The sequence below is a fragment of the Myotis lucifugus genome, unplaced genomic scaffold (genome assembly GCF_000147115.1).
Source record: "Myotis lucifugus unplaced genomic scaffold, Myoluc2.0 scaffold_103, whole genome shotgun sequence".
Classification (NCBI taxonomy): Eukaryota; Metazoa; Chordata; class Mammalia; order Chiroptera; family Vespertilionidae; genus Myotis; species Myotis lucifugus.
Genome location: NW_005871151.1, coordinates 3,230,300 through 3,249,389, shown reverse-complemented (window position 1 = coordinate 3,249,389; position 19,090 = coordinate 3,230,300). Strand labels below are relative to the sequence as shown.

At 38.8% G+C, this 19,090-nt stretch overlaps 1 protein-coding gene across 1 annotated transcript in view; it reads left to right on the top strand.

Moving 5' to 3' along the window:
- Positions 1-19,090, top strand: part of POLR3B (RNA polymerase III subunit B) — a 103,187-nt gene that overhangs the window by 67,739 nt on the left and 16,358 nt on the right. The window contains 6 exon segments of the mRNA XM_006092734.3: positions 426-584; positions 2,186-2,303; positions 4,116-4,258; positions 17,909-17,980; positions 17,983-18,011; positions 18,634-18,800. Coding sequence (XP_006092796.1) covers positions 426-584; positions 2,186-2,303; positions 4,116-4,258; positions 17,909-17,980; positions 17,983-18,011; positions 18,634-18,800 — 688 coding nt within the window.

The following is a 19,090-nucleotide window of genomic DNA, read 5'->3' as shown; positions in this document are numbered from 1 at the left end:
GTGACCATGACCATTTAATTTCTTTGGACTTCACTTGTAGTGCCTGATAGGTAGAGGGGTTATGCCAGGTGATCTCACAGGCCCTTTCCATTTCTCACATTCTGTGGCTCTGTGCTCTAAAAGAATCTCTCTCTCTCACCTTCCTCTGCGATAAAATATATATAGTCCATACTGAAAATGATTGTAGGGATTCCAGTGTTTGTATGGACAGTAGGTAGGAGGAGAAATCCTGAGCTAGTTCTTCAGATTAGTAGATTGTTATTTGGTTTGGGCAGTCCCAGATTATCCAAATGTAAAACAGTTTTGTTTTTTGGGGAGGGAGAGGGGGAGTGGGAATGGGGTGGGTTGTTGAATAACACAAATCTGTGTTTTCTCACAGTTTTGTATTACTGGTGGTTCTGATACCCATTTTGGTTTCACTTTAGGTTTTGGGCGTTGCCTTGTATATAAAAATGCTAAGTGTACATTGAAACGATATACCAATCAGACTTTTGATAAAGTGATGGGGCCGATATTGGATGCTGCCACAAGGAAACCCATCTGGCGACATGAAATTTTAGATGCAGATGGTATTTGTTCTCCAGGTAAAAGCCTTAAAAAAAATTTAATGTGTGCTTTTTGAAATTATGAAAGTTATTTTATAATATATCGGAATACTTGGTAAATGGAATAGAAAAAAATCAACCTATAAAACCACTGTCCTAACTCAGCCAGTATGTTCATTATTTGGTGAATTTCATTTCTGTCTTTTTATGCATATAATTTTACATAGCAGTAATCTATTTTAGTTCTACTTTCCTAGTTATAATTTGGAATTATAGAAAAGCCACTTTAAGGAAATATTTAAAATAAGAAGGTCATGTTCCAGCATCTACCTGAGTATATCATCATTTGTGCACTTAGCTTACAGACTGACTTTAGAATCTTATGCCTCTAAAAAGTGTGACTCCATTGTAATTATAAGCTTATAATGAATTTTGTTGATGCAACCTACATTTCCTGCCCTGAGTCTTATGGGCTAGTGTGGGAAACACATTGATCAGAGAAGCACGTATAAATGTATGTCAAATTACAACCAGATTAAGGAAAGATATAAGGAGCTATGAAGCCATTTTACAGCAAGAGTATTTGACTTAGGAATATTGGGGCAGCCTTCCTTCTGAAGTGAGCTGAAATCAAGGATAAGTGGAGTCAACCAATGAAGAGGGGAGAGTGTGTTCTAAGCAGTGGGAAGGGCTTGTGCAAGTGTCCTGCAGCTTGATAGTTAAAGGAACTGAAAGAAGGCCAGTGTAGCTACAACAAAGAGAGTATAGGGGAGCATGGTGAACATGAGTCTTAGAGAGAGAGAGAAATGGGGGGGGGGGGGGAGATGCAGGGACCAGATGCAAAGCATTGTAGCCATGTTAGTATTTTCATTATGAAATGATCATCCTGACTACCACGTGGAAAAAAGAGTAGAAGGGGAGCCAAAATGGAGGAGGACCAACCGAGAACTCTCACAGAGGACCAGATGACAGGAGATGTGGTGATGTGGAGAGAAGGGCTGGGTGGAGGAGGTTCTTAGGAGGGGAAGTCTGCATGACCTTGCCGTGATGGTGCATGGGTGGTGAGTATTGCTCCGCTGTGGTGTCCTGAGCCACATGGTGCATGGCTTCCCCTCCTTGCTGCCTTTGCTCCTTGGAGAATTTCTCTCACTCTTCACCCAGGTCATATAGCTGGGAAGTAAGTGCTGTGACAGTACTATAGGAGTTGATTGTGGAGCTTACCATGAAAAGATGCAAAGCAAAGGTGACAACAGCAGGAAAATCAAAGAAATCTTTTTTTTCCTTGCCCAAGTTAAGTTGGCAGTGACTTATTACTGGTTGAAATAACTATTAATAAAAATAAATGGTCCAAATCTGTTCTGACAACCTAAGAGATATATAAAATTGCTACATTTCTCTGGTTAATGTGGTCCCCTAAAACTGCTTAATTTTATGTACACTATAATCTGAATCTATGATTTTTTAAAATTGGGCTCACAGAATTACAAACAAGCCCTGTTGAACTTTGGTTCCCACTATATGAACTCATTTTTTTTCCATGTCTAGACTTCATGGACCAAGTCTAATCACATTGTTTTATGCCTCAATAATCTTTACATATCACATAGATGGTAATGATTTGTCTAACCCTTGTTTCTTAGGTGAGAAAGTAGAAAACAAACAAGTGCTCGTAAATAAATCCATGCCCACGGTAACTCAGATCCCCTTGGAAGGAAGCAATGTGCCACAGCAACCACAGTACAAAGATGTGCCCATCACGTATGTATTGATTGTGCCTTGGAAAGACGCAGAAAGATTCACCCTCGTAGTGCTCCACTCACTCTGCTTTTGCCGATGACTTCCAGATAGACACCTGCCTGGTTTCAGCTTCATACTTGCACAGCTTTACAGGGCCCCATATCCAGACCAAAAGCATCCTCTCCACCCCAAACAGGCTCCTCCGGGGTCCCTCTCTTGATGAGTGGCACCACCATCCAGCCAGTCACCTGCAACACAAACCTGACTCTCTTCCTTTACCTGCCACACAAAGCCTAAAGCCTGTAGGTTCAGCAAAATGTATAGGTTCTGTCTCCTTACCTGTCCCCTTCTCCTCTGGATGACGGTGCTTGCTCTCTGAGTTCTGGCCCTCCTCTCCCGTGGGCTCCTAGTTAACTGTAACTGCACATCTGCTCCAGCCCTGCACCTCTCCATCTCTTAGGCTCTCTCTATTGGTACTACCAGAGTGATTTCTTTTTCTAAGTTACTTATCGGGTCATGTGATTCTCTTGAATAAATAGAATAAAACTTGAGTAGATTGAGTACAACTCCCAATGACAATGTTACCTGCGGTACAATACGCAGGTACTCTCTCTATTGGTACTACCAGAGTGATTTCTTTTTCTAAGTTACTTATCGGGTCATGTGATTCTCTTGAATAAATAGAATAAAACTTGAGTAGATTGAGTACAACTCCCAATGACAATGTTACCTGCGGTACCTGAGGTGATCCTCGGCACACCTCTCTAGCCTTACCCCTTTGCACACTGGGCCCCATATTAGTGCATTGTCTCTTACTCTCCATAACATATCATCCTAGTTCAGGCCTTCCGCACTTGCTCCCACTGCTCCCCCTACCTGAATGCCCTTCCACTGGTGAAGTCTCAGCTTCAGGGTCACCTCCTCTATGAAGCAGTCCTTGACAGCCTGCTCCTCCCCATCACTACTGTCATATCCAAACCCTAACAGGATTGACTGTTGTCTCCCTTGCGTCTTTCCTGGCATCTTCACTGTACTTGCCTTTTTCTCGTCCTTCAGTGTATTGTGAGTTCCTTTGGGCAGCAGCCATGTCTACTTAATCTTTCTATGTTCAGAGTCTAAAAGGGTCTGACAGACTAGACCAGGGGTGGGCAAACTTTTTGACTCGAGGGCCACAATGGGTTCTTAAACTGGACCGGAGGCCCGGAACAAAAGCATGGATCAAGTGTTTGTGTGAACTAATATAAAATCAAAGTAAACATCATTACATAAAAGGGTACGGTCTTTTTTTTTTTTAGTTTTATTCAGCCATGTCTACTTAATCTTTGGCCCTCGGGCCGTAGTTTGCCCACGGCTGGACTAGACTCTTAATAATGTTTATTGTATGAAAAACAGGTAAGAGAAGAGGCAAAGTTTGTAAAAAAGTTAATGGGAAAGCTCAGTCAGTAAAAGTGGTTAAGAACTTGGAGTCAAGTCTGACAGGCATCAGCTCAAATCCCAGGTCCACTTCATATGTCCGGGGCACGTTCTTCTTTAAGCATCAGTTTTCCTTGTCTATAGTAAGGGAATAACAATATGTAAATGCTATGTGTTGTGAAGATTAAGTTGCATTATGTCTGCCTCATAATAAATGCTTAGTAAATGTTAGCCATTTTAAACTAGGACTAGAAATGGGAAATTGTAATTGAATTAATATTAAAAAGGAAAGTAATTTTTCAGAGCCCAAAATGGGAATGTCAAAATATTCTGGGGTAGGTATTAAATAAAACCTGTGGTCTGGGGGTGATAGGTTTGGCAGTTTGAAACTCTGTTTTGTTGATTTCCTCTTAACACTAGCTACAAAGGGGCAACAGATTCATACATTGAAAAAGTGATGATATCTTCAAATGCTGAAGATGCTTTCCTAATCAAAATGCTGCTGAGACAGACAAGGCGTCCAGAAATTGGAGACAAATTCAGCAGTCGTCATGGGCAAAAAGGTAAATTGCTTCATTTCTCAGCTTGTTTATACTAGTAAAACTGAATATACTAAAATATTCATTAACCACATATATAAGAAATGTTTGATATCTTTCCCCTATTAAAAAATGTATGTTTGAAAAAATTATTACATTGTCATCAAAATTCTTATTTTATTTCTCAAATTAACCTGTTTATATTTTAAAGGCATTTAAAATATACTGTAGAATTGCTTCTCTGTGCTATTTATTTCATTCTCCTGAAACTTCTTGGACCAAAGTTATAACTATAAATACATTCTAGATGACGTACCTACTGAAGTATAGGTAGCTGTTCAAAAAACCAATAGTAATACCTATTTTTTTTATGAAAGGTACATATTTAAACTACTATATGTTCTGTTGGGTCATAATATCATAGGATGTCAGCACTAGAAGATACCTCAGATTTATCTGCCCCTTTATGTAACAGATAAGGCAGTTGAGACCCTACACGTTAAGCAGCCAGTCAGGGGCACCCGACTAGTCAGTTACTGAGCTGGTGTCAGAACCCCGGTCTCCCAACTCCAGTGCAGTGCTTTGTCCACTGCACAGCGTTCCCCCTCCTAGATGGTGTTTCTCCATCGGATCCCACTGGCAGGCCTCACGCTTTTCATTCAGGGTTACTGTTGGGTTTTCATCCATTTGTGGTTTTATTTTGTTTGTTTTTTTTATCTTCGAAAACCAAAGCATTGTGTCACTATTAATGAACTCATTATTATTATGGTCTCTTTTAGTCAATATATATATTGTTTAAGAGAGGGTAAGTTCATCCTGGGGTTTGAATTTTGGCTTTGTCTGTCGCTTTCTAATTTCAAGAACATGAGCAGCAGCTAATATTAATAAAATAAAATATCTATTCTGAATCAGTTTTGTAGTACTGTGTGCCTGACTATGTTCTCAGCACTCACTTCTCACACGGTACTAGGAGTAGGTACTGTTATTATCCTCATTTTACAGAAGAGGAAACAGAGGCACAGAAAGATTAGTAGCTCGCCCAAGGTCCCCAGTTTGTTGGCAAACTGGTTTTTGAACCCTGGCAGACTGGCTCCAGAATCCATGCTCTTGAACTAACTACTATTCTGATTATTAAGCAGTGAGCATTGTGCCTGGCACATACGTATTTAATGGTAAAGAAAGGATAGCAAGATCATTAACAGTGGCTGTTACCCATTCTACTCTTCAACCTTGAATCTTACCCTCACCTTTGCTTATAAATTGCTAGTATGATATCTTTTTTTAAAAAATTGGTAATATTATAATATTCTTACTGATTTTAACTGTTTATTTGCCAAGCAAGTATATCCAGTATTACAATTTGTTTGGTCAAATCTATCCAGCCTTAATTGTCATTCCATCAATGAAAGTTTTTCAGACTAAGATACTATTTCATCAAAAGTATTTTAGTTCAGTTGACAGATGCAGAATTATTTTACCCTATCAGTATTTTATAAGAGTTGGTTCCATTATAAGTCTAAATTTGACACCTTGCTTTGTACAATTTTCTAAGATGCTAACTCTTAATACCTTTTGAGTTTTTTAAAACATATCTTGAGATTTTAGTTTTTTCTGCTGCTTATCAGTGACAATGAAATTCTCTGTTTCTTCTTCTCTCTTGGTCTTGATAATTTCTGAGATACACTCCTAAGTCATTCTGGAGTCATCATAACCTTGTTTACAGGCTCAGTTTTACTTGACCTATTATCTGGACAAGAGCAAATCTTGATATTCTTATAAAATGTCAGCACTGGAAGCTTTACAACAATGTACACCATAAGAAAATATCTATTCTGAATCAGTTTACAAACTTCACATATCCAAAATCCTTGTGCTTTATTCCATCAGAGTATTGTGCATACCTGAAGGCTGGCATACATTTCAGTGATTATCCACTGTGTTCTAACTCCCCTAAACTTTCTGAAGACAAGGACTATGTCTTTATTCTCATGAAGTCTGACAGAGCCTCTTTTATAGTAGTTATGTAATAGATAGTTGATAATGGTTGAATATGTGAATGAATTGAAGGCAGAGGAAATAGAAAGGGACAGATTCTCTACTCTTAATGGATTGGTTTTACATAGATTTTGGTCTATTATATGTGACTGTGTGTATGAATAATATGGACAAAGCAGTACTTTTGAAAATGGAAAAGCACACTTGATTAGTAAGTTCCTATAAATACAGACCTCTACATAAAATGTCAGTAAATCTTTGCGCTATAGCATTTTTCAAACTATTAATATGATACAGATAATTGTATCATTGACAGAAGTGGTTTCCAACTTGCAATGACCTAAAACTTCAGCTTTTAGAGATCTGTTCAGTCTTCGGGGGCTTTGACTTGTACAGCTCTATGTGAAACCGAAAGAAGGCCTCCTGGGTTTAGATGACCTTTCATTTGTGGTGAGGAGTTTATCTTGCTAGTTTTCCTTTTCCAGTTGGTTTTTAATCCAAGGTTGAAAACCTTCTGATTAGTCTAGATTCCCTTGGTATTTCCTCCTTTTACAGCTTCATCAGATTTATTGAAAAGATTGAGAAAAAAACAGCAAACAAAAAATAGATACTGTAACCTTTTAACAGAGTAATACAAGGAAGGAATGGCATAGAACCCTTAACTGAACATAATTTCCATTTCCTTTAAGTATAATTTTTTATTAAATAATAAATGCACATGGTTTAAAAAGGTCAAATAGTACAGAAAAGGAGGGTTTGTACTAAAAAAACATCAGTCTTTGCCTTTCTTCCAGTTCTGCTTCCCAGAAGCAATTTCTTCTCATTTTTATCTTCACAGTTTATAGTGAATTCCTTAGACAGCTATATATTCATTCATCCATTTTAGATACTGATTTTCTATTATATGATAGATAGCAGGACCTACCATTTTGTTACCTCTCTTCCATACTCTTCACCTCTACTTCCAGCACAGATTTATTATAATTTGGGGGTATTTAATTATTTAGATTCCATTACTATTACTACATAAGTATTCTTCACTTCCAAGCCAAACAGTTGTTGGATGCATTTCCTTTGTTTTATAACTTTTTTTTTCTGAAGTTAATAATTTCATATTTTTATTTGCTTAATTTTTCTTATACCTATTACCATTCTTCTATACCAGCCGTGGGCAAACTACGGCCCGCGGGCCGGATCCAGCCCGTTTGAAATGAATAAAACTAAAAAAAAAAAAAAGACCGTACCCTTTTATGTAATGATGTTTACTTTGAATTTATATTAGTTCACACAAACACTCCATCCATGCTTTTGTTCCGGCCCTCCGGTCCAGTTTAAGAACCCATTGTGGCCCTCGAGTCAAAAAGTTTGCCCACCCCTGTTCTATACCATTAGCAGTCTCTCAACAATTGTCCACACAATCAATAGTTTTTTGGACCATATTTCTCCCCAGAAGATTTTCTTCATAGTGCCCCCAAAGACAAGGCAAGTAAAGGCAAAAATAAACAAATGGGACTTATCAAGCTGAAAAGCTTCTGCACAGCAAAAGAAACCGCCAACAAAACATATAAAGGCAACCAACCGAATAGGAGATATTTGCAAATAATAGCTCCTGCAGGGGATATCCCATTACCACTCTGTCCCTGGATTGCCATTTTCCCTGAGATTTCCCCTTGGGTAAGACATAGCCTTTTCCTGAGTCTTACTTGAATACTAATATTTCTTAATATATCTTTTCTGTTTCTTCCTTAAGTGGTCATCTTCTTAAAATTCCTATTCTTCCTAGATAAACAACTTTACATAGTACTTCTCAGCCACCAATCCAGAGTAAATCCTATTCCCCAGATACTTTGTCCAGAAATGCCTGCCAAACTCATATAAAGACATACTCCTAACATAGAGCTGTGTTTTCTGGTATCTCTTCTAAAATCAACTCATTGTAAAACATTATTCCCACTCCCTTTTTTGATTGGTGTTCTGGTCAGGTTTTATTTTTATTTTATTTATTTTTAATCTTTATTGTTGAAAGTATTACGTATGCCCCCCGCCCCCGCCCCCATTGACCCCTTCTAGCCTGCCACCACCCCCCACCCCAGGTCTTCAGCACTTTATTGTCTGTGTCCATGGGTTATACATATATGCATATACTCTGGTCAGGTTTTAGTAGTCTTAGTTAAAATTCAAAATCTGTTAAGAATTTGAACAGATATAAACGGAAATAAATTTTTGAGCCCTCAACTTTGACCATTCTCCTGTTCATCTGGCTAAGCTGTGATAGTTGGAACCAGAAACGGAATAGTGAGCTGTATTCACGTGCAGTGGGCACAGCTGGCAGTGTCTCCAAGAAGCCACACAACAACCCAGCCCTTAGTGTGGGGGCCAGAGAGGAACTGGATCAGACCTAAAAGTTGGATGTTGGCAAGTAAAATGTGAATGAAATGAAAAATGTAGTTCACAATATTTATGCTATTTGTGGTTGTCATGACATGATCTGATAAAAATTGATAGTGTTGTGAATTTTCAGGGTGTATGTGTCACACCATGATTCCTGCAGTGATTTGTTTGTGATTGGTCTAGATACATGCCACAGTAGGACCCGTAGTTAGTTGAACTTAGTTTTCACTCTTGATGTGAAGAGTTATTTGGAAATACTGTTTTTTCTTTGTAGCACCACCTGCAAGCTAACACATGTGAAAAATATAAAGATTATTTAGAGTCTCTTTATGCCTCCCTCTTTTCCCCTCTCCATTAGAGCATTAAGTTTGTATTCTTGATGTTCAGAAAGCAACATGGCCGTGTGTGTTGCCTGATTTTTATCTTTTGTTAAAAGTTGACTTTGAGCCCTAACCGGTTTGGCTCAGTGGATAGAGCATCGGCCTGCAGACTCAAGGGTCCCAGGTTCGATTCCAGTCAAGGGCATATACCTTGGTTGCGGGCACATCCCCAGTAGGGGGTGTGCAGGAGGCAGCTGACCGATGTTTCTCTCTCATCGATGTTTCTAACTCTCTATCCCTCTCCCTTCCTCTCTGTAAAAAAAATCAGTAAAATACGTATATTTTTTAAAAAGTTGACTTTGAGAGAGCTGTTGTTAGAGATTCTTTTGGTCTATGCATAGTGCATAGGTTGAATTTCTGCAGGTAATGCCTCTTAAAATATCCTCTCTAATAATCAGAGGAGACTTGATTTAATTTCACAGAACATGAGTGTCTATCCTTCTCAAGCCTGAACACTTCAAAGCTGGTAGGATAATTAGTAGCTAAATGAAACAAATGTGAAGAGGAAACTAAACAGCAGTGGTTTATGTTATAAAAGAGCTGAGGAAGATTGAAGAGGACAGAATGAGTGGATGAACTGGAGCAGGAGAATTAGTACTAACTATTTGGGGATCAGTATCAGTGCTGTGCCATAAGCAAAGATTAGGTGTAATTGATCAGAGAAGTCCCACTGAAGTGAAAGTGTTTGATCAGTAGCTGTTAAAAATGTGACCCAATAAGTAGTGTTGCCTTCTATGACCTCAAGAATGGAAGATGACTAAGCAGAAAGCCAAGCATGCAGGAAGGAGAAAGTGTTTCATAAAGAAGAGGGGTCCCAAATAACATAAAGACTATTCCAACTTGAGAAGCAGTCAGGGCTCACTCACAGCACACCTCCTAGATAATGGAATTCCAGTGCAGTTTTCTAATGAGAAATTCAAAGGTTAATAAAGTACAGTCCTCTTTGGGTCTTTAGAAGTCCATTATGTACCTCATCAATAAATGCACAGTGAATCCCCCCCCAAAGAGCTGCGTCTTTGATCAAGAATCTTTACAACAGTTCATCCTTTTGTGGAATGCAAAATACTGAGAAAGGTGAGATGATCTATATATATAAAAGCCTAAGCAACTGTTACTACTGAACCTGTCGACCAGTTGCTATGATGCACACTGACCATCAAGGGGCATATGCTTAATGCAGGAGCTGCCCCCTGGTGATCAGTGCACTCTCATAGCCAACCTCTCACGGCCAACCAACCTCCCCTGGTTTCTCCCCCCCGGGCGGGAGGCCCCCAGGCCCCGGCCAGCAGCCACCAGGCCCTGATAGGCCCTGATAGCCGGCCAGGCCTAGGGACCCCACTCATGCATGAATTTTGTGCACCGGGCCTCTAGTTTAGTAATAACCTTCTATGCACCAAACTTGTGAGTTTGTTGCGTGTTTGTTTACAAGGGAAGGAACTTTTTTTTAGTTTTGTTTTAATTTCAGTTGGAAATAAATATTAAAATCCTAAAGTCTTAATATCCTTTCCAAATGTTCTGGACTTCTGGACACCTAGAGGCCAGACTTATATGATAGATGCATAATCATGCTCCATAGAGGGAAACAGAGTAGAATGTAGGTCTGGAATGTTCTTCATGTTTTCTCTTCATATTCTTTCTTGATCTCTTTATGGAAAGAGTTAAAGTTCGGAAGAGGCATCCACATATAATGTGGATTGGAGTTGTGTTTGGAACTAGACTGTTTATTAAAATCAAAATAACTTATGTAAGCCTCTTGAACTTTGGTATAAGTTCTGTGTGAAGGTAACTCATCAAAAGCAGACATCTTTATCTTGGGCCTTGCTTTTTCTGATGCTTAGTTCACTTATTAAAAGGGTGAGCAGCCCTAGCTGGCTTGGCTCAGTGGATAGAGCATCAGCCTGTGGACTGAAAGGTCCCAGGTTCGATTCCGGCCAAGGGGACATGCCTGGGTTGCAGGCTCGATCCCCAGTGGGGGGCATGCAGGAGGCAACCAATCAATGATTCTCTCTCATCATTGATGTTTCTAACTCTCTCTCCTCCCTTCCTCTCTGAAATCAATAAAAATATATTTTTTTTTAAAAAGGGGTGAGCAGATTTCCAGCTCTTTTGTTTTTTAATTCTTTAACAAAAATTATCTGTCAGCCTAAGGAATTCCCAAGTTTCATTTCAGTGCTCAGGCAAACCAAATTATTATATTTTCCTCTTACTTTTGCTGCCGTTCACAATGAGGGAGGAAACCGTGGACTCCTTTGATGTGGGGGGAAAGCAATATATCACTTCCCTGAAAGAACATTTCTCAGTCTCTCATGTGAAAAAGGATTAGCACCTCAACAAAGGTCCTGTAGATCACAGAATTGGGCAGCAATACCAAACAGTATTCCTAAGGAAAAGAACTGTATTTGAGCAAGAGTGTCCTGGCAAACAGAAGTTTTTTAATAACTGCAAATCTGAGATAATGGCACACACTCCTCAGTATCTCCCCCTAAATCCTCAGATAGCTCTTTTAAATAGAGTAAAGTCACCCTTTGTTTTAAAGTAGAAGTACAGTCTTATCAAAAGACTTTTTTAATGGGATGATTCTGTGTATCTTTGGTTCATAAGGATTATGCATTTATGGATAAAAATGTTTGGAAGATTTATCTTTGACCCTCTCGTTAAAATTTTCATATAAGGTCACTTGCTTTCACTTTGCATTTAAAAAGTGATTCAACAACCTGGTGAATTAATTTATTAAGACTTTGATTAAAGAATCTTTATATACCAGGTATGAAGAGGCTTTAGGAAGTAGGAAAATTTTCATTTGTGTGTGGCAGAAAGCCGAGAGGAAAGTTTATTTGTTAAATAAGGTTTGGGTAAAAGTTTTGCTTTTTCCACACCTTTATTTATTTCCTTTTTCTAGATTATGTTTTCTAAAACAGAATGAAAAGACTCTGATTTAAAGTAATAATAATAATAACACCTTGTACTCATGTAGCACTTGAGACTGCCTAAAATCCTCTCTGCTAGACTGAAGCTTCAAAGTCGGATATCTTTGGCTCCCTACTTTGCTTGATCCTGCTTGAATGAAAGATTCCAAGTGGGAGGGGAGAAGGGGCCAATGGAGCTAATAGTGTGAGCCCCAAGATAAGGTGTGTTGCCAAACGATCCGTCAGAGTTTGGGTCCAAAAAGAAATTCTGGCAGCTGTTGCTTAAATGTTAGAAATCAGGATTATTTTGTCCACATAGACACCTTAATATAAGGAGATTTTATTTAATTTACTATTTTAAGAACAAATTTTGGTCTTCAGTAGCTAGCCAGTAACCCTCTGACCTTTCAGTAAATATCCAACTAAAGCTTTGAAATTAGGGCGGTTAGTGTTTTATGGCCCAGAATAAAAATCTCCAATTCTGTTTCCAAATAGTGTAGCCCCAACACATTTTATTAAGCTCTTGACACATTCAGCCGTGTGTATTTTGTAAAGTTCCTATGGTTATTGTTTTACAATAGCTGCTTCCAGAAGCATTGTAAGGGTTTCAATTAATCAGCCCTTTGTGTGCTTCAGACTATGCAAATTTATCACATCAACCATTCAACTGCTCATGGGAAAGCCATGTAAAAACTGTATTGTCTTCTAGCGCCTCCTCTCATTTAGAGTGATGTTTTAATAAGAAAGCTAATCAAGTTTTCTTATGCATTATTTATCTGTTAACATGTAAGGAAGAGACGAATTAAAATTATGTCAACCGGGATAGTGGCAAGTGATGTGATAGATCTGGAAGTGATTCAACAGCAGAACAAAGCTAATATGATTCAACAGTTTTGTCTCCTTCCCTCCCCCTTGGGATTATTTAAGGTGGTGTTGAGGAAAATAAAAGAAGGTTAATTCAATCACTGGAAAGGGGGAAAGGAAGAAAGGGAGTAACCACCTGTGTTAGCTTTCACGTTTTGATTTAGAGATTTACATTTCTGAATATATAAAGGCTTATGGAGATGAGCTTATTCAAAGCAAAAACATTTTTTTTGCTTAATACGAACAGTCAAACTTGAAAGCATTCCTGCTGCTTCTTTGGCTCCATTTACCACTATATTCATCAGCAGTAAACTGCTCCACACTGGAAATCCTCAGCCCCAATCCTGTGAAGTTCTTAAGTTATTAGGAGACACTGTCCTGGTCGTGTGAAATTATCTGCACAGCCCAACCAGAGTGAGCTGCTTTTCAGCTCTTCAACCAAAGTTAGTGCAACTGCACTTGATTCTTCCATTCATTAAGTTGGTCATCTTTGCTTTGCTAGTTTGCTTCCTGCTGAGAATAATTAGGTTTCTTATATAATAATAATTCCTTGAATTTAGATGCCGCCTTTCTCTAAGGACCTTAAAGTACCTCTCAGACATTAGTACCTCTCAGACATTAGTACCTCTCATCTGTTCTTTTGACACAATTGCCTCATGAGATAGGTGCTAATTATCCCCATTACAAAGACCAGACAACTAAGTCTTGCCAGAAAGGGGTGCTTTTCCCCCACCCCCTAGGAAACACAATGTCAGTGGAACAGCACAGAGTCAAATTAAGGTCACCGGATTCCTTGATCTCCCGCCCTACATACATCTGAGAATCCAAGAAGTGATGAGTCCTTTACAGATGACATTCCCCACACACACATTTATGAACCTCATTAAGACCAGGCATTGCACAGTGATCACTCCTTTACCAAACATCAGTCCTCCTCCTGCACTGTGACTGATAGAGAAAAATCACAGCATCACTTCACCCTTCATTTCGTGCAAAGTGTCAAACTGGGCAGAATAAATAGCCTTGTCTAACAGGTACGTGCAGAAAGCAGAGCATTAGAATGTGGCAAGCTGAATTGTATAAATGTTTTCATTTTCAGTTTTCAGTCAGGTTAGTCTGTGCAGGCCTCCTCTCAAGTGGAGTTGTATCCCTGAGCCTCTTCATATGTCCCCACCTCCCTCACAGCACTTGTCACATAGCAGATGCTTGGTAATTGAGGGAAATGATTCTCTTGCTCAAAAAAGGAAGAGTAAGAACATATATCACCCTTGGAGTGGTACATTCAATCCCAAAGTGGTTATGGAAGGTAGACTTGCTAAAGGAAAAAAATTTTAAGTTAAAAAGTGAAACAGTGTGATATTAAAATGAGACCTGGCTGTTGACAAAGTAGAAAACCATTTGCTTGTGGGTGGCTAAAACATTGAAGTCCCATCAGAACATCTCTTGAATCAGCGATGTTATTAAGTTGTCTTCTGTTATTAAGTTGCTTTCCTTTCTTGATATGGTATTAGAATGCTTTAGTTTTTCCTTACGATTTTTTATTACATCCTTACCTTCTTTTTTTCTATTTGAATTGTGGTAGGACCATTACACTAAAACTAATTTTTAAAAAAGACTTTTGAACAAGTCAGTTGCTGTTTATAATTAGAAACACTTTCTAAGAATGATTTATCAGATTAACTGTTTGGTTTTTTCTTTTTGCTGGGTAAACCTATTCTTTAAGTGATTTATATGTTGTTCTGCTAGGCCATGAAAATAGAAATAACAAATTGGTGTAAGAGCCTCTAGTGTCTGGGGCATGACGCTGAGGGAACTGTGACAGTGGGTCCCCAAATTTGCCTTTCCTGAGCGGCTTGGCAGTTAGACTTGTAGTTTCTTTAGACTCCCTAAATTCTCACCTTTGCAACTTGAAAATAAGATGGATGGTGATAGAATAATTTTATTTGACTGGGTCTCTATAGAACCTTTCTGCTCTTTTTGTGTGCCAGTTTTTCCTTATTATCTATTTTCATTTGTTAAAATTTTGTACTATAGTCTATGGTCTAATTCCCAGTGGCCCCTATAAGTGCATTACATGTTTTTGGGCCTGTTAAACTGTTGTATTTGCATTTCATTGCCAGGAGGTTGTGCTATGTACAATGGGGTTGAGACACAGGCATGGGCCAGGGGATGAAATTTTATTTTAAAATCTGAAATGCTGTGTAAGCATTTAAGGTATGAATCAGTAATTGTTCTACAACAGCTTCCATTAGATATGGTTTATTTGTAGTCCATCATCTTTTCAAGGACCCAGGGAGTATTAACACACTGAGGTGTACTGCATATCATTTACATTTTTAAACCAGCATTTAAAGAAAAGTGACTATAACCTTTAAGAGTTTATTTATAGAAAGAGATTTTATGCTCTGTCCCTGGAAATAAATTACAATTTTTTATTTGAAAATAAAAGAAAGCTTCCTGCTATGATTAAGGATTTGAATAATTCTGAAACAGAGAATACCATTTCTTAAAAAAAAAAAAAAAAGTTTAGGTCTGAGATTGAGAGCTCTCTTCTCCCCTAATGGATTCAGTAAAATGCAGACTTTTAACAATCATCTGTCTAATTTGAGATTTGAGATCATCAAATTCTGTCTAAATATTTTGTTTTAACTTCTAAGCTCATTATGTTTTCTTTGTGTTAACTTGTATTAAAATCTGTCAGCTATGACTGGTCTCATAAGCACAGTCAGCGGACCAGAATAAGTTAATTATTTACTTGTGTCACTAGTGCTCTTCATCTAATGAAATGCACAGCTGTGTTAGATCTGCAGTTGGATGTGTAGCTTCCATTGTTCTGCAAGTCAGCAGAGGGTAGAAGCCGCAATGATGGAGAGCCCTCAGTTCTTTCTGCTGTTCTGGCTTTCTGTGTCGATTTCATGGATCTTTTATCATTCACTTTCACACAAAACAAACAACACAGGGCTGTCTGCTATGGGAACCATCTTGGCATATAAAAGGGTTTCAGAGCCTAAAGTAATTTTAAGTTAGCTAAGATTTAATTTTTGGCTTACAGGTGCCCTTGATTCAGATGTGGCCAATGCAGTTCCTCTAATGGAATGAAAAAAATCTGAAAGTTACTTATATGTAGTTTTAAGTGCAATGGCAGAAAAGTGCTAGTTAGAAAATAACTTCCCCAAAAGGAAGTTCTATGCTAAATATTAATCAGATTTCAAGCAGAGTTATTAGAAATTAGGATTTTAGGGGAAAGAGCATTGCTTTCATTTTAAAGTTACATTTGCTGGAATTAACCTATTGGCTAAAATTGAAAATGGAAAATGCAAATCATCCCTCTCCTTACCCCCCTCCAGTATAAGTATGCCCTGCTTCCTCCTTGGGTTTGGTACCTCCTGCCCCTCATTCCACCTTCTCTTGTTGGAGGGTAAACAAGCAGCTTCCTCCTTAGCAGCCGCAGGCATCCATCCCCTGTGAACTACTACTGGAGGGGTGCTGAAGTTTTTCTTTGGTTTGTTTTTAAGGGATGTAGCTGAACCCTCCAAAATGGCATTCTCACCCAGCCACATCCCACCACTGGCCTCTTTAAGATTTGCTATTTTTAACATTTTGTTCACTGCCAAACAGTGTTGTTATCTGTGCACCTAGATTTACAATTTCATCTCTTTCAGAGTAGATTTCCTAGTAGCCCTAGTGTTTTGTCAGATAATTTCAGTGTGGACAAGATGGGTTTCAGAGGGAAGAGATGAGGGTCACACACTGTGCTTGATTTAAATTCTAACATGTTGTAGCTGAATTTGAAATAAAGCGAACTGAATGTTTCTGTTCTTCGTGTAGGAAAGCATACTTTCTTTATAATAAACAATGCAATTTCAACCAAAAAGCCAGTTAAACTACCTACATACAATGGAATTCAAATCCATAAACCTAATTGCCATATTGTTGGCAACCACTAGAAATCAGAGTATTAATAACCAATGTTAAATAGGCAAATGGCGTTCTTTTTCTTTGAACATCACCAAACTTTTATTTTAAAAGTTTGATTTCTTGCATATGTAGAAACCAAACTGAGCAATGAAAAGTTTCTTTGAGAGCAATTTCTTTTCAATAGGTACAGATAATTTATATACACACGAAAAGGAATTTTATCTTACTAAATATAAAAGCATTTTTTGGGTCCAATGCCATTGAATAATAGTTTTTCAATTCTAGATTATATAGATTGTGGTTAACAATCTAAATTATACTCCTATTCCTCCTACCAAGAAAAGGATGTAAGAGGAATTACCAAGTATTTAATCAAAAAGATTTCCTACAAGTTAGAATACTGTTAAAGTAGTAATAAAGTACAGTTAATTTAAGAGTCTGTTAGTGGTGTGTGCAGTTGGTAGATTTTTGTTTTGTTCTGTTTTCATTCTTAGGATACATTTATAATTTTAGTCTTTTCTTCCAAGAATACTTTGTTATTTAATTTTATTGTTCAACTTTACAACTTCAATCAAAGATCACTTTTGTAATGTGTTATAAGCTATAGGAATTAAAATTCTTTAGGGCAGTTTAGACTCAGCCAGGGAAGCCTGGCAGAAATCAGCCAACCAGCTAGCACTCTGCAGTCAATAGGTAGTCCCATCAGCACATCAGCCACACGCGAGTACTTCTTGTCACAGGTTTTTAAAACCATAATTTAAACACACCCCTCATTCAATCAGTTCTGTGTTTGGTGGTCAGAGAACTTGGATTCCTGTGATTTGAGTGCAATGTGTAGCAAGTCATGGACAAGATGACAAGGAGTGAAATTGCTGCTGACTTGAAGTTTCAGGGACGTTGACGGGGCTAGGACCCAGTGAAGTCGCTGCTCTTCCATCTCGGTGGCATGAGAGGTTGGGTGAGCTGCCTGACAGCACCATTGAGTGTCGCGCCAGCAGGCCAGGCCACAGGCTGCACTGCCTTTCTGTAAGGACAGCCATTTTTGAACTATTCATCTAGCGGGATTATTGGAAATTGCTTTTGTTACTCTTGATAGAGACCGTAGGGCAGGTTTGAGAGTAGTAAAAATAGAGATGGCGGCAGGGAGGGCCCAATTAACTACTGTATTCTTCCTTTCTGCCAGTTTGCTTTACGTGGCATGAAATCTTCTCTTCCCCCAGGTGTCTGCGGTTTGATCGTCCCTCAGGAAGACATGCCGTTTTGTGACTCTGGCATCTGTCCGGACATCATCATGAACCTCACGGCTTCCCATCACGAATGACGGTCGGGATGGTTTTCAGAGGCACTGCTCTTAAGGAAGAAAGCTGGCAGTTGGTTTGCAGTTAGTGGGTGTGATGGGACCCTGAAACTGATATTTAGAAAGGGCCCTTTGACCCCTCGTCAAATAACTAGGTTCTCAGCTCCTGACAATGCTGGACGACTCTCATCTACAGAGCGAATGTGGAGCAAGTTTGCCCTTCCTTTTGAGAGCAGTCTTCTGGGTGGCAAACTTACCCCTCAGAAAAGAGAGCCCTTTGCATTGAACCTAATGCATCTTCCTTTCTATGGTTATTGTTTTATAATCCTGGCTCCAGCACTTATTGGCTATATGACTTGGGGAAGTTGCTTAACCTCTGTGTACTTCAGTTTCCTCATAGGTAAAGTCAGGGAAATAATAGTACCTACCTCCTAGCAGTTTGGGAGGCATAAACTTAGATCACACATGTCAAGCTTTTCTAACAGTCAGTCACACAGTAGGAGAGAGATAAATATCTACTATTAATTTATCACTCTTATTAATAGTAGTAGTTTCATAATTCTTTAGGGAAATAGGCCAGAGCTAAATAAACAGACAGGATTTCTATACCACAGGAAGGTACTCACTTAATTTGTTCACATCCCACAGGTGGGAAAGTTAATTGAGCTGTTGGCGGGCAAGGCAGGCGTGTTAGATGGCAGATTCCACTACGGCACCGCCTTTGGAGGCAGTAAAGTGAAGGATGTGTGTGAAGACCTCGTTCGCCATGGTTATAACTACTTGGGGAAAGACTATGTTACATCTGGCATCACAGGGTAAGTGTGTGTTTAGGTGTTTTAAAGTAACAGTATGGCCGGTGTTGTTCAGTGCTTAGAGTGACAGCCCCGAGCACCGAAGGGTCGCAGGTTTGATTCCAGTCAAGGGCACGTACCTGAGTTGCAGGTTCGATTCCTGGCCCAGTCCAAGTGTATGTGGGAGTCAACCAATTGATGTGTCTCTTTGACATTAATGTTTCTGTCTCTCTCTCTCTCTTTTTCTCCTTCCCTCCTTTCCACTCTCTCTAAAAATTCAAAGGAAAAAATATCTTATGGTGAGGATTAACAAA